The 13,472-nt window shown below is 60.6% G+C and overlaps 1 protein-coding gene across 1 annotated transcript in view; it reads left to right on the top strand.

Annotated features, from left to right (window-relative positions):
• Nucleotides 1–13,472, top strand: part of TLN1 (talin 1) — a 157,888-nt gene that overhangs the window by 117,811 nt on the left and 26,605 nt on the right. Inside the window, exons 31-41 of the mRNA XM_065405943.1 lie at nucleotides 4,375–4,468; nucleotides 4,959–5,048; nucleotides 6,133–6,255; nucleotides 6,623–6,766; nucleotides 7,820–7,981; nucleotides 8,141–8,281; nucleotides 8,625–8,806; nucleotides 9,618–9,750; nucleotides 10,616–10,717; nucleotides 10,855–11,025; nucleotides 11,931–12,080. Of these exons, the coding sequence (XP_065262015.1) occupies nucleotides 4,375–4,468; nucleotides 4,959–5,048; nucleotides 6,133–6,255; nucleotides 6,623–6,766; nucleotides 7,820–7,981; nucleotides 8,141–8,281; nucleotides 8,625–8,806; nucleotides 9,618–9,750; nucleotides 10,616–10,717; nucleotides 10,855–11,025; nucleotides 11,931–12,080 (1,492 nt within the window). The remainder of the gene's footprint in view (nucleotides 1–4,374; nucleotides 4,469–4,958; nucleotides 5,049–6,132; nucleotides 6,256–6,622; nucleotides 6,767–7,819; nucleotides 7,982–8,140; nucleotides 8,282–8,624; nucleotides 8,807–9,617; nucleotides 9,751–10,615; nucleotides 10,718–10,854; nucleotides 11,026–11,930; nucleotides 12,081–13,472) is intronic.

Here is a 13,472-nt window from a genome sequence, read left to right as displayed (position 1 = left end):
TTTTTTGGTAGTAGGTTGTCTCCCCCTTCCACAATCCTAGGCCGTCTCTGTTATGTTAGCGTTTAGGATTTCTAGACGCCTGCAGTCCCTGTCCGGCACTGCCAGACGGCTGTGTTCTCTGTAAATACAATGCCGGGGGGTGGTGCTGGGACGGTCACTGAAGTGTCAGTGCTAGACTTGGGCCCTGAGGACAGACCATTGTTGGACTCCCAGAAGCTGTGTTTTTGTCCAAGTGAATCTTGAAACCAATTGTCTCACAGCAACAGGCCCACAGTCACACAACCCACTTCTGTAGGACCAGTGACAGTTTGCACAGGAGGCCTGTGTGCCAGATCCTGTCCTAGGCAGCAGGAAAATCTAGGAATACCGCACCTGTCTTCTGCCGGGCCTGGAAGCCATTCTCCGTGCCGGTGCTGAGTGCCAGCACTTCATCACCGGCACTGCAATTTGAGCTGAAACCTGCTTGATCTGCACCCAGGATAGCGAGGGTGGGGGCAGTTCTGTGAAGGATCATAGAATCATAGAATATCAGGGTTGGAAGGGACCTCAGGAGGTCATCTAGTCCAACCCCCTGCTCAAAGCAGGACCAATTCCCAACTAAATCATCCCAACCAGGGCTTTGTCAAGCCGGGCCTTAAAAACCTCCAAAGAAGGAGACTCCTCCACCTCCCTAGCTAACGCATTCCAGTGCTTCACCACCCTCCTAGTGAAAAAGTTTTTCCTAATATCCAACCTAGACCTCCCCCACTACAACTTGAGACCATTGCTCCTTGTTCTGTCATCTGCCACCACTGAGAACAGCCGAGCTCCATCCTCTTTGGAACCCCCCCTCAGGTAGTTGAAAGCAGCTATCAAATCCCCCCTCATTCTTCTCTTCTGGAGACTAAACAATCCCAGTTCCCTCAGCCTCTCCTCATAAGTCATGTGCTCCAGCCCCCTAATCATTTTTGTTGCCCTCCGCTGGACTCTTTCCAATTTTTCCACATCCTTCTTGTAGTGTGGGGCCCAAAACTGGACACAGTACTCCAGATGAGGCCTCACCAATGTCGAATAAAGGGGAACGATCACGTTCCTCGATCTGCTGGCAATGCCCCTACTTATACAGCCCAAAATGCCGTTAGCCTTCTTGGCAACAAGAGCACACTGTTGACTCATATCCAGCTTCTCGTCCACTGTGACCCCTAGGTCCTTTTCTGCAGAACTGCTACCCAGCCATTCGGTCCCTAGTCTGTAGCAGTGCCTGGGATTCTTCCGTCCTAAGTGCAGGACTCTGCACTTGTCCTTGTTGAACCTCATCAGGGTTTTTTTTGGCCCAATCCTCTAATTTGTCTAGGTCCCTCTGTATCCGATCCCTACCCTCTAGTGTATCTACCACGCCTCCCAGTTTAGTGTCATCTGCAAACTTGCTGAGAGTGCAGTCCACACCATCCTCCAGATCATTAATAAAGATATTAAACAAAACCGGCCCCAGGACCGACCCTTGGGGCACTCCGCTTAAAACCGGCTGCCAACTAGACATGGAGCCATTGATCACTACCCGTTGAGCCCGATGATCTAGCCAGCTTTCTATCCACCTTACAGTCCATTCATCCAGCCCATACTTCTTTAACTTGGCGGCAAGAATACTGTGGGAGACCGTATCAAAAGCTTTGCTAAAGTCAAGGAATAACACATCCACTGCTTTCCCCTCATCCACAGAGCCAGTTATCTCATCATAGAAGGCAATTAGGTTAGTCAGGCACGACTTGCCCTTGGTGAATCCATGCTGACTGTTCCTGATCACTTTCCTCTCCTCTAAGTGTTTCATAATTGATTCCTTGAGGACCTGCTCCATGATTTTTCCAGGGACTGAGGTGAGGCTGACTGGCCTGTAGTTCCCCGGATCCTCCTTCTTCCCTTTTTTAAAGATGGGCACTACATTAGCCTTTTTCCAGTCATCTGGGACCTCCCCCAATCGCCATGAGTTTTCAAAAATAATGGCTAATGGCTCTGCAATCTCATCCGCCAACTCCTTTAGCACCCTCGGATGCAGCGCATCCGGCCCCATGGACTTGTGCACGTCCAGTTTTTCTAAATAGTCCTGAACCACTTCTTTCTCCACAGAGGGCTGGTCACCTTCTCCCCATATTGTGCTGCCCAGTGCAGTAGTCTGGGAGCTGACCTTGTTCGTGAAGACCGAGGCAAAAAAAGCATTGAGTACATTAGCTTTTTCCACATCCTCGGTCACTAGGTTGCCTCCCTCATTCAGTAAGGGGTCCACACTTTCCTTGACTTTCTTCTTGTTGCTAACATACCTGAAGAAACCCTTCTTGTTACTCTTAACATCTCTTGCTAGCTGCAACTCCAAGTGTGATTTGGCCTTCCTGATTTCACTCCTGCATGCCTGAGCAATATTTTTATACTCCTCCCTGGTCATTTGTCCAATCTTCCACTTCTTGTAAGCTTCTTTTTTGCGTTTAAGATCAGCAAGGATTTCACTGTTTAGCCAAGCTGGTCGCCTGCCATATTTACTATTCTTTCTACACATCGGGATGGTTTGTTCCTGCAACCGCAATAAGGATTCTTTAAAATACAGCCAGGTCTCCTGGACCCCTTTGCCCTTCATGTTATTCTCCCAGGGGATCCTGCCCATCAGTTCCCTGAGGGACTCAAAGTCTGCTTTTCTGAAGTCCAGGGTCCGTATTCTGCTGCTCTCCTTTCTTCCTTGTGTCAGGATCCTGAACTCGACCATCTCATGGTCGCTGCCTCCCAGGTTCCCATCCACTTTTGCTTCCCCTACTAATTCTTCCCTGTTTGTGAGCAGGAGGTCAGGAAAAGCTCTGCCCCTAGGATATTTGTACCTGCAGCTTAGCAGAGGCGGGGCAGTAAGTGGTGGCAAGGCAGGGATCTTTCTCCGGTGTTGGCAAAGCTGTTGCTTTTCCTCTGCTCCAGTTTTCAGGTATTTTGTTCTGCTGACTGACTCTAGATACGAAGCTGGCTCGCCATGGCTTTCCCCAGGTTCTCCAGGGGTTCAGGAGAGATGTACCTGTTTGCATTGTTTTGGATCACCCGTTCTCTTTCTGCTGCGGTGAAAGGCTGGGAGTCGCCTTCGGTTTGCGGTAGTGCTGTTTGTATTGCCGCCATTGTTTCTTCACCTCTCCTTCAGCCTTCCTGTCCTTATGCAGCTCGGCGCTGTGTGCGAGGTGGGCAGCAAAGCTGTCTGGAGAGACTGGGTGGTGGCGCTTAGCTGGAGGCTTCTGAACAGCACCAGACTCTCTCATGGTGCCCTTTGCAGCTGGACATCACGTGTTCCGTTCCGTGATTCCCTGCTCTCATCTTGCTCTGCTCGGAATGTTCACATCCTCTAAAGACGCGTGGGGATATCGGAATCGCCACTTGCTTCATGTTGCTTGAGGAGTTCTGCACACTCCTCACCCAGGCAGGGAGTGTGGGTCTTGTAACAACCTCCTAGGAGGGACTTGGTGGCAGCTTGTCAATGGTTTTGTGAACCGCAGTAAGCTGCTTCGGCAGAGACGCCGTTCGGGATCCCAGTGTTGTAGCAGTCGGAGAATTGCGTCCAGCTGGGCCAGTTTGCTCATCCAGTGAGGGTTTAATTGGTGCTCACAGTAGGGATGGTTACTCCAGCTTTGGGAAGGACTGGCCAATGCTGACGATGTGGGAAGTGGATGATGGCCTGTGCTGGTGGGCCCGGTGCGGTTGGGGGAGCAGTCTTGCTTCCATCTGGCAAAATGAAAAGTACCCCCTTGTTCTGGATCATGGGTGAGGTGAAGGTCATGGAGCGAAGCCCAGTCCAAAAGCTCAACTCCACTTTGCTCTGACTCTGTAGCCCCAGATCTCCAACATCGAGGGCTGGTTGGGGGAGCTTAGGAAGAACATTTTGGGTAGGCCATGGCTTTGCACACATTCACCGCTCTGAAATGCCAGACCCCGTGTCCCAGAGATGTGAGTTCGATGGAGCAGTCCCGCCTCAGCCAGGTCTGCTGTGACGTACCTGGCCACGGCCAGTTTGCTCTGCGCAGAGCAGCTCACAAGGTGATGACTTTTACTGCGAGGCGGCTGGCAGAAAGGGAACTGGCGTGTCTCCTGAAGGCAGGTTCTGTCTGTAATGCGCTTGGTGCTGGGGACTGGACAACGCAAAGCTTAGCAAACAGCGAAGGATTTTCAGGGATGGGCCCCTCTGTGTGAGGCCGAGGCCAGGCCTGACATCCGTGGGGCTCAGTCAGGTCTGGAGCTGCCCGGGGCTCACCCCGATCCAGTCTCTTCACTGTGGTGCTGCAGCGCCTCCTGCTGCGAGGATTCCTGCCCCCCAACCTGCAGTGCCCCCTGCTGGTGGTGCTGAGGCGGCCCCTGAGTGTCTCTCCTCTGTTTTTGCAGAGCCGTGACCGACAGCATTAACCAGCTGATCACAATGTGCACCCAGCAGGCTCCGGGCCAGAAGGAGTGTGACAACGCCTTGCGGGAGCTGGAGGTGAGGGGCTGCCTGAGGCTGGGGGTGGCGGGGGGCCGCCCGAGGCGGGGGGAGAGCTGGGGGTGGCGGGGGGCCGCCCGAGGCGGGGGGAGAGCTGGGGGTGGCGGGGGGCCGCCCGAGGCGGGGGGAGAGCTGGGGGTAGCAGGGGGCCGCTCGAGGCAGGGGATGTGCTGGGAGAGCTGGCGGTGGCGGGGGGCCGCTCGAGGCAGGGGACGCGCTGGGAGAGCGGGGGTGGGGGGGGCCGCCTGAGGCGGGGGGAGAGCTGGGGGTGGCAGGGGGCCGCCCAAGGCGGGGGGACGTGCTGGGAGAGCTGGGGGTGGTGCGGAGCATGGGATCCCTGAGTCCTTCCTGTTGGAAGAGGTTGTACTAGTGATCACATCGGGGGGGCCTGGCTGGGGCTCTGAACAGTCAGGAATGGAGGATGAGGGGGGACGTTCAGCTTCACTGTTCTGTCCCCCCGCTGCTCGCTCTGACATGTCTCCCCCTGCAGACGGTGCGGGAGCTGCTGGAGAACCCCACCCAGGCTGTCAACGACATGTCCTACTTCAACTGCCTGGACAGCGTCATGGAGAACTCCAAGGTGAGATTGGGGACATCGAGGCACATGGTGCGTGGGTGGAGCTGGATCGGGGCGTGGGGGGCAGACAGGTGATTCGGGGGGAGCTGGGGCTTGGAAGGAGATGGGGGGTATTTGGGAAGGCCTGCTCCCAGCAGGTTTCCTGCTCCCTTCTGCTTGCCAGGTGCAGTGACTTGCTCTCACCCTATGTCCAGGCATCTGCCATTTTGCCCGTGCTGGCTCTGCCTGTCCCTGGCAGCCCAGGGAATGCTCCAGGGGCTCAGGTTCTTGTGCAGAGACCAACCCCTCCAGGATTCTGGCCCTTCGTGGCCTGGGCCAGCCGCAGTGCAGGGCCGGCTTTTCTCCTGTTCTCCTCGTGCCAGTCTCTGTCGGTGTCTGGGGTCTCCCCTGCCCTGTGCTCCTGGGTGCCCGGACCCCTTCCACCCATTGAACACAGGGTCTGGGCTGCTGGTCCCATGGCCTGGCTGAGCTCCGGGGCAGGGACGCATTTTCCTCTAGGTGGACTGCACGTCTCTATCCAGGGCATCTTGTCCCTGCTGTTCCCCGAAGTGCCCGCAGTGTGCCTGGTACCCTGCAGTGCAGGGAGGGATAAGACCTCTGCAGAGAAGTTTGTGCTGAAGGCCTCTCTCTCCTCCTGGGCCCGTCACAGCCCCGCATCAGCAGGCTGGTTCCCATCAGGGCACAAGGGGAGACGGTCTGGCCTCCCAGAGCAGCAGAGAGGTTTGTGGGAGGAGCAGCCAGGCTGCTAGCTCACAGGCACAAGAGCGGGTGAGTGGGGCTAGTTGAGCCGTGAAGGGCCTGGAAGGGGAGGAGAGGAAGCCTGAACTTGATGCCCTTGAGATGGGGAGCAGAGGGGGGCGGTAGCCAGAACAGGACCCAGGGCCATGGTTTGAGCAATGTGAGTGGAGAGAGGCTGCAGGAACCAAGGTGGGTGGTGCTGAGAGGCTGGACAATGTGGATGCGGCTATATCGTTGACACAGCAGGGGGCAGCGTGTCTGTCTCTCCGTCCACCCCGCCAAGCCATCTCAGGCTCACTCACGGGGGCACTGTGGGGTTTCTGTCTCTGGACACCTCTCTCTCCTGCAGGTCCTGGGCGAAGCCATGGCTGGAATTTCCCAGCATGCCAAGAACAGCAAACTGCCCGAGTTCGGGGAGTCGGTCAGCACAGCCTCCAAGGCGCTCTGCGGGTTCACAGAGGCCGCTGCTCAGGTGAGAGAGAGCCCAGCCTTCGGCCTCAGCCCCTCACAACAGCCCTGGGGCCGGCTGCCAGAGACCCTGTCCCTGCACTGCCGCTGCGTGCCCCGGAGCCCTTCCCTACTCTGCCACCGGCGTCCCCAAACCTGTCCCCTCCACGCCACCCCCGAGCCCCTCCCTGCACTGCCTCACCCCCCCAGAGCTCCTCCCCTTGCTGCCTCACCCCTCCCCTCTGGACCATTGCCCGGAGCCCCTCCCCTGCTGCATTACCCCCACCGGGCGGTCCCCAAGAGCCCCTCCCTGCGCTGCCTCAGCCCCGACTCCTAGGCCTGCCTGGCCCTGGTGCTGTTCCCAACTTCTCCCCTCTCTCTGGTGCTCCCAGGCTGCCTATCTGGTGGCTGTTTCGGACCCTAACAGCCAGGCCGGACAGCAGGGCCTAGTGGACCCCACCCAGTTTGCCAGAGCCAACCAAGCGATCCAGATGGCCTGCCAGAACCTGGTGGACCCGGCCTGCACGCAGTCCCAGGTGGGTGAGGGCGCTGGGAAGGAGCAGACTGTCTGGGTACCAGGCTCCCTCCTGCGCTCACAGGCAGGGAACGTGGGAGCAGCTGGAAGGGCCGAGTCCTGGGCATGGCGTGGCACCAGCCCTGGGGGTTGCAGCTGGGAGGCTGGGGCCAGAGCCAAGCTGGCTAATGACGAAGCTCCAGGCGCTTCCTGCTGAAGGTGCTGGCCGTGGGTCGCTGCTGGCTGAGCCAGGCCCTGTCTGTCGCCGGGGGGTTGGATGGGGCTGTGGCAATGGGCTCTCCAGGCACCTCCTGGCCCCACTTTGTGTGGGGCTGGTCCAGGAGCGGGTTCTGGGTGACCCCTCTGGTTCTGCTCTGTGGGGGTGGGGGAGCAGGGTGCAGGGAGTCCCTGCTCTGGGGGAGGAGCAGGGCGAAGGGGGATGGCAGGGGTGAGGCGAGGAGTACAGGGAGGCCCCTCTCCCCCGGTGGCAGGAGGGGTTGGAGCTGGAATCTAGAGCTGGACAGGATGGCGGGGGGGAGAGCAGGCGGGGGTGAGGCGGGGAGTGCAGGGGGTCGGAGCTGGGATCTAGGGCTGGACAGGACGGCCGGGGGGAGAGCAGGCGGGGGTGCAGGGGGTCGGAGCTGGGATCTAGGGCTGGACAGGACGGCCGGGGGGAGAGCAGGCGGGGAGTGCAGGGGGTCGGAGCTGGGATCTAGGGCTGGACAGGACGGCGGGGGGGAGAGCAGGCGGGGGTGCAGGGGGTCGGAGCTGGGATCTAGGGCTGGACAGGACGGCCGGGGGGAGAGCAGGCGGGGGGTGCAGGGGGTCGGAGCTGGGATCTAGGGCTGGACAGGACGGCGGGGGGGAGAGCAGGCGGGGGTGCAGGGGGTCGGAGCTGGGATCTAGGGCTGGACAGGACGGCCGGGGGGAGAGCAGGCGGGGGGTGCAGGGGGTCGGAGCTGGGATCTAGGGCTGGACAGGACGGCGGGGGGGAGAGCAGGCGGGGGGTGCAGGGGGTCGGAGCTGGGATCTAGGGCTGGACAGAACGGCCTGTGATCCCTGCCCCTCTCTGCAGGTGCTGTCAGCCGCCACCATCGTAGCCAAGCACACCTCGGCCCTGTGCAACACCTGCCGCCTGGCCTCCTCCCGCACCGCGAACCCCGTCGCCAAGCGCCAGTTCGTCCAGTCCGCCAAGGAGGTGGCCAACAGCACGGCCAACCTGGTCAAGACCATCAAGGTACCTCTCTGCCCCCACGCAACGTGCCGGCCTGGGAGAGAAGCATCACCCTTTGGGCTGGCTGCTCAGGGGGTCCCCAGCGACCGCACTGGGGAGTGGGCAGCTGGGGGTGCAGCAGGGCCCATTGCAGTAACCAGCTGGTCTCTCCCGCTGCCTCAGGCACTGGACGGAGCCTTTAACGAGGACAACCGGGAGCGATGCCGGGCAGCCACCGCCCCCCTCATTGAGGCCGTGGATAACCTGACGGCCTTCGCCTCCAACCCGGAGTTCGCCACCATCCCAGCCCAGATCAGCCCTGAGGTGAGAGCTGCCACGGGGCGGGCATGGAGCGTGCCCTGCACAGGGCACCGTGGGAGTGTCCGGGACTGCTCCTTCCTAGCTCAGACTGCGGAGGAGGGAAGCATGGCCCAGGCGAGAGCCCTAGGCCCTGGGGGGGGTGGGATTGGGGTGGCTTCCTGGATCAGGGGTGTGGGCGGGGGGATGGGGCAGGTCTCGGGGAACTGGAGGGGATATGGGGAGAGGGTGATGAGGTCAGATATGGGGGGAATCGGAGGGGGAGGTAGATTGCCGAAGACAGGGGGCCTTGGTCTCAGGGAGCAGGCAGTGCCTCTGGGTCACAGAGGCCATCGTCTCTCCCTGGCAGGGGCGCAGAGCCATGGAGCCCATCGTCACCTCTGCCAAGACCATGCTGGAGAGCTCGGCAGGCCTCATCCAGACGGCCCGCTCTCTGGCTGTCAACCCCAAGGACCCGCCCAAGTGGTCGGTGCTTGCCGGTCACTCCCGCACCGTCTCCGATTCCATCAAGAAGCTGATCACCAACATGCGGTGAGTGCAGGCCGATGGCTGGGGTCTCCTCTCGGCTGCCCAGCGCTGTCTGTCATCCCCCCAGACCACTGCCCGGAGCTGCTCAGATCTCAGCTCAGATCTCATTTACAGGCAAAGCCTCTAGCCTGTCTTGGAAACATGCCACAAGTGGGAGGTCCACAGGGACGTCTGCCTGGGTCTGCAAGCAGCTGGGCTCCAGAACGGGCAGCAGCCACGTTCATCTCACTGGGCATTACTGCTGGAGCCCAGCCCAGGACTGAACGTCCTCACAAGCCATTTCCCTGCTGGGCGTCTCCGTGGCGGCCGGTTGTGCAGGGCTGGGCAGCGCCTGCCTGGGTGGGAACAAGGCCTTCCAGGTGCTGAGGCAGGGATCTGTGTGGGAGGGGGGCAGGGAGATGGCAGGGTGTGATTGGCAGTGTCACAGCAGCCGCTGGGCAAGGGAGGAGGATGGCGGCGTGCTGCCCTGGAGATGGGGAGACCAGTCGGCGTGAAGTGCAGTGGTGCATGCTGGGATGGAGCTGGAGGAGAACCATGAACACCTCCAGTCCCACGCTCCTGTTCCTGCTCCCGCGCAGCAAGGCCAGGGCCATTTGTCTTGGTTCAGGACGGGCAGCTGCCCAGCGGGCAGGCCCAGGGCTGGGCTCCCCGTGGCTCTGGGAGGAGGCAGTGAAGGGGTGAACAGCCTGGGGCACTAGCCTGGCCTTCCCCTGGGCCGTGGGTTCCCTGGGGGCCCTGGTGCCTGCACACTGCCCTGGGGGAAGCCGAGGCTGCGTCCCGGCCCGGGCGTTGCTGACAGTGGGCTGTCACACAGGGATAAGGCTCCTGGGCAGCGGGAGTGCGACGAGGCCATCGAGGTGCTGAACAAGTGCATGCGGGATGTGGACCAGGCCTCCCTGGCTGCCATCAGCCAGCAGCTGGCCCCCCGAGAGGGCATCTCCCAGGAGGTGAGTCTTGGGGGCAGCATGGGCCCTTTGTCTGGGGGCTCTGCGCGCTCCCAGCCCCTCTCAGCCAGGGGGCCTCTGTCCCCAGCTCTTAGGGGAGAGGCCAGAGACTTGGGGCTGGGGGCGGCACTCTAGAGAGAGCTCCCTGCACAGCCTCACCCCCCAAATTCAGGGGCTCCCCTTCCCAGCAGGAGCCTGACGCCTGGGGAAACTGACCAAAGCGCTGTTAAAATCAGCACAGAGTCTGGAAGCTGCCTTACCCCTATGGGGCTCTGCTCCCCCAGCACTCCTGGAACCCTGCCCTGCGCCTGCACCCGCAGATCCCGGGATCTTCCTGGCTGAGCCCCTCTTTGCTCCATGAGAGATGCTGGGGTTTGGCATCACACACCAGTTCCCCGCAGCCCCTGCCTGGCTCCCCGCCCTGCGTGACTGGTGCCGGGCACCCTGCAGAGTGGATCCCATGGGGACCTGCCCTTCTCTTGGGTCCCTGTCCAAGTGACTGTGGGGACCAACTGCCCCCTCCTGTGTGGGGCACGTGGTCACACGCTCGTGCGCCCCAGTGATCACGTGAAGCGAGGTTCCATTGTGTAGGGCAGGCAGTGGCCAGCACCAGCGTGGCTACCCTGACATGCCAAAGGATGGGGTTTAGACAGGCCCCTAGTGGGGGATCTAACTTCTCAGCCCCCAAACCAGTACTGCTGGGATAGTCCGGTGACCAAATCACTGACACCTGCTTCTCCTGGGGCAGGCCTGTGGCCTGGGCTTTCATCCCCCTTCCCCTTCTAGGTCCTCTGGCCAGGCCCTGTGACTCCAGCCCCTGGGATCTGGGCCATGGGGCAGCCTTATTTCTTGGTGTCTCCCCCCGCAGGCTTTGCACAACCAGATGATCACTGCTGTTCAGGAGATCAGCAATCTGATTGAGCCTGTGGCCAGCGCCGCCAGGGCGGAGGCCTCGCAGCTGGGACACAAGGTAACGGACTGGGGCTGGGGTACTGTGGGGCAGGACATACTGTGTCTGCTGGAGATGGGGGATGGGGCCTGTGTTGGGGTGCCTGGCGAGGAGGACTAGCCTCAGGCCGCCCTGGGACTAATGCTGCTCGTCCCCAGGTGTCCCAGATGGCTCAGTACTTCGAGCCGCTCATTCTGGCCGCTGTCGGTGCTGCCTCCAAGACGCTCAACCACCAGCAGCAGATGAACCTCCTGGACCAGACCAAGACGCTGTCCGAGTCTGCCCTGCAGATGCTGTACACGGCCAAGGAGGCCGGCGGGAACCCCAAGGTGCGTGCGGGGAGCACTCCGTGCAGAGCAGGAAGGGGGCTGCCCAAAGCAGGGTGTTGGGCAGCATGTCTGAGTGTAGGGGGGGGTGCAGCCCATCTCCAGTTGTGTGCATGTGTGTGAGGGCAGTGTGCACACCTGCAGCGGGTCCTGTACAGCGTGTGTGTGCGTGTGTAGCAGAGGGGCCATCCCTGTGCACCCCCTCACGGTGCAGTGCACCACTGCAGCAGCTGTGCCTCAGTTTCCCCAGTGGACACTTCAGCACCGTAGCTTCGCCCTGGCCCAGGTGCGGGGAGCCAGCCCGCTCTGGCAGAGTCCATCCTAAACACAAACCAAAGAAATCCCTAGCATTCAGCCACATCCTTTCAGGCAGGCCCAGCTGCAGCCCGCCAGTGGGTTCCTGGCAGCAAAGCGAACGAACCGGCGGGGTCAGCCCTACCTCTTGCAGGCCGGCCCTTCACCCAGCTGCTGGCCCAGCCAGACTGCTCTGCTCTTCTTCCCGGTCATTGCCCAGCCCTTAGAGCCAGCTCCCCCCTTTTACTGCCCCCTCCACGCCTGACCGCTCATGCGGGGGCGAGGGGCAGGGTCGGTGGAGCGCCCCACGGCTTGTTAATCCTTCCTGGCCCATGCGAGGCTCACACGCTGCACTGGTGTGTGATTTCAGGGATGTGTGCCAGGTGAGAACCTGTGCGGGGGTGGTGTGCGCTTGTGGAGGGCGGCCCACAGCAGGGCATTGTAGGCGTGTCCCCAGCGCCGAGTGTGTGTAACACGATGGTGGGGCGTGTGCATGTGAGGTGACCAATGAGGGTTCCGTGAGCACAGGCCCAAGTGCTCCCGGTCGCCGGTTCTCATCCGCCACCGTGTCCTGCCGGTGGCTGCCTGGGCCTGACGCAGGCCTGTGCTTGCAGCAAGCCGCACACACGCAGGAGGCACTGGAGGAGGCTGTGCAGATGATGAAGGAAGCTGTGGAGGACCTGACCACCACTCTAAATGAGGCTGCCAGCGCTGCCGGGGTCGTCGGGGGCATGGTGGACTCCATCACCCAGGCCATAAACCAGGCAAGGGGGAACATCGCATGCACAGCGAGGGGCCACGGGGAGGGATTGGCCTGGGCAGGGGCGGGTGCTGTTTCCTGATGGCTGCCATCTTGTGCCCTAGAATCCAGGGACTTCAGCCCACAGGCTCAGGGATGAAGTGCTGGGTATATTTGGGATCCCTGCCTCCTCCATCCCGTGGAACGAGATGGGCTCATCCCAGGCACCACTCCTTCCTGAGCAGAGCCATGAGTGCAGTTAAAGGACTGGAAAACGTACCTTAGTGTACGTCTACACAGCCCGTGGCAGCAAGTGTCCCAGCCTGGGTCAACAGATGTGGGCTAGTGGGGCTCGCCCTTGCACCCGACAAATCGCTGTGTAGGCAGCACTTCGAAGCTGGGGCAGGAGCTTGGGCTTTGAGTCCTAGGGTGGCAGGTGGGCCCAAGCCACAGCTTCAGAGTGCTGTCCACGCAGCTCTGCCTAGAGCAGCAGTTCTCAAATTGATTGGATTGTGCCCCACTTCTTTCTGTCTGTAGTAATTTCCACCCGCTCCTGCCACACAAGTACATACCTGGCTGCCCTGTTCTGAAGGCAGAGCGGAGAGCGCCCAGCTCTGAAGGCAGCGCCACTGCCAGCAGCAGCGCAGAAGTACGGGTGGCATGCTATGGTATTGCCACCCTTCTCCACTGCTCAGAGTTGGGTGCCTGGCCAGCAGCTGCCACTCTCCAGCCACCCAGCTCTGAAGGCAGCGTGGCTTCTCATGCCCCCCCAGAATACATTCTGCACCCCCTGGTTTGAGAAGCTCTGGTCTAGAGCACTACCACGAGCCCTGCCAACCCAAATCTGTCACCCAGGCAGGGAGGCTGCTCCCGCGGGCTATGCACACATACCCGTAGTGAAAGGCTCCAGGACTCAATCTGTTTACTTAACAAAGAGAAGGTGAAGGGGTGACTGGATCCCAGTCTGTAAGTCCCTACATGGGGAACAGAAATTTGCTAATGGCCTCTTCAGTCTAGCCAGGAAAAGTCTAACACGATCCAGTGTCTGGAAGTTGAAGCGAGACAAATTCAGACTGGAAATGAGGGCTACATTTTTAACGGGGAGAGTAATCATTGGAACAACGTACCCAGGGGAGTGGTGGATTCTCCACCATCGACAACCGTTAACTCGAGATCAGATGGTTTTCTAGGCGATGGGCTCTGGGAATTGTTTCGGGGCAGGTCTCTGGCCTGTGCTCTGCTGGAGGTCAGACTGGATGATCACAATGGTCTCGTCTGGCCTTGGAACCTACGAACCTCAGACTCGGCTGTGACCCTGGCACTGAGCGTGGTTGGGAATGAGGAGGGGCAGGGAGGGCCACGCGCGCTGCTGTCCGGAGCAGGCTGCCCACGGTACCCAGTGGCACAGTCCGGGAAG

The sequence above is a fragment of the Emys orbicularis genome, chromosome 6 (assembly GCF_028017835.1).
Source record: "Emys orbicularis isolate rEmyOrb1 chromosome 6, rEmyOrb1.hap1, whole genome shotgun sequence".
Taxonomy (NCBI): Eukaryota; Metazoa; Chordata; order Testudines; family Emydidae; genus Emys; species Emys orbicularis.
This window is presented reverse-complemented; position numbering and strand designations above follow the sequence as displayed.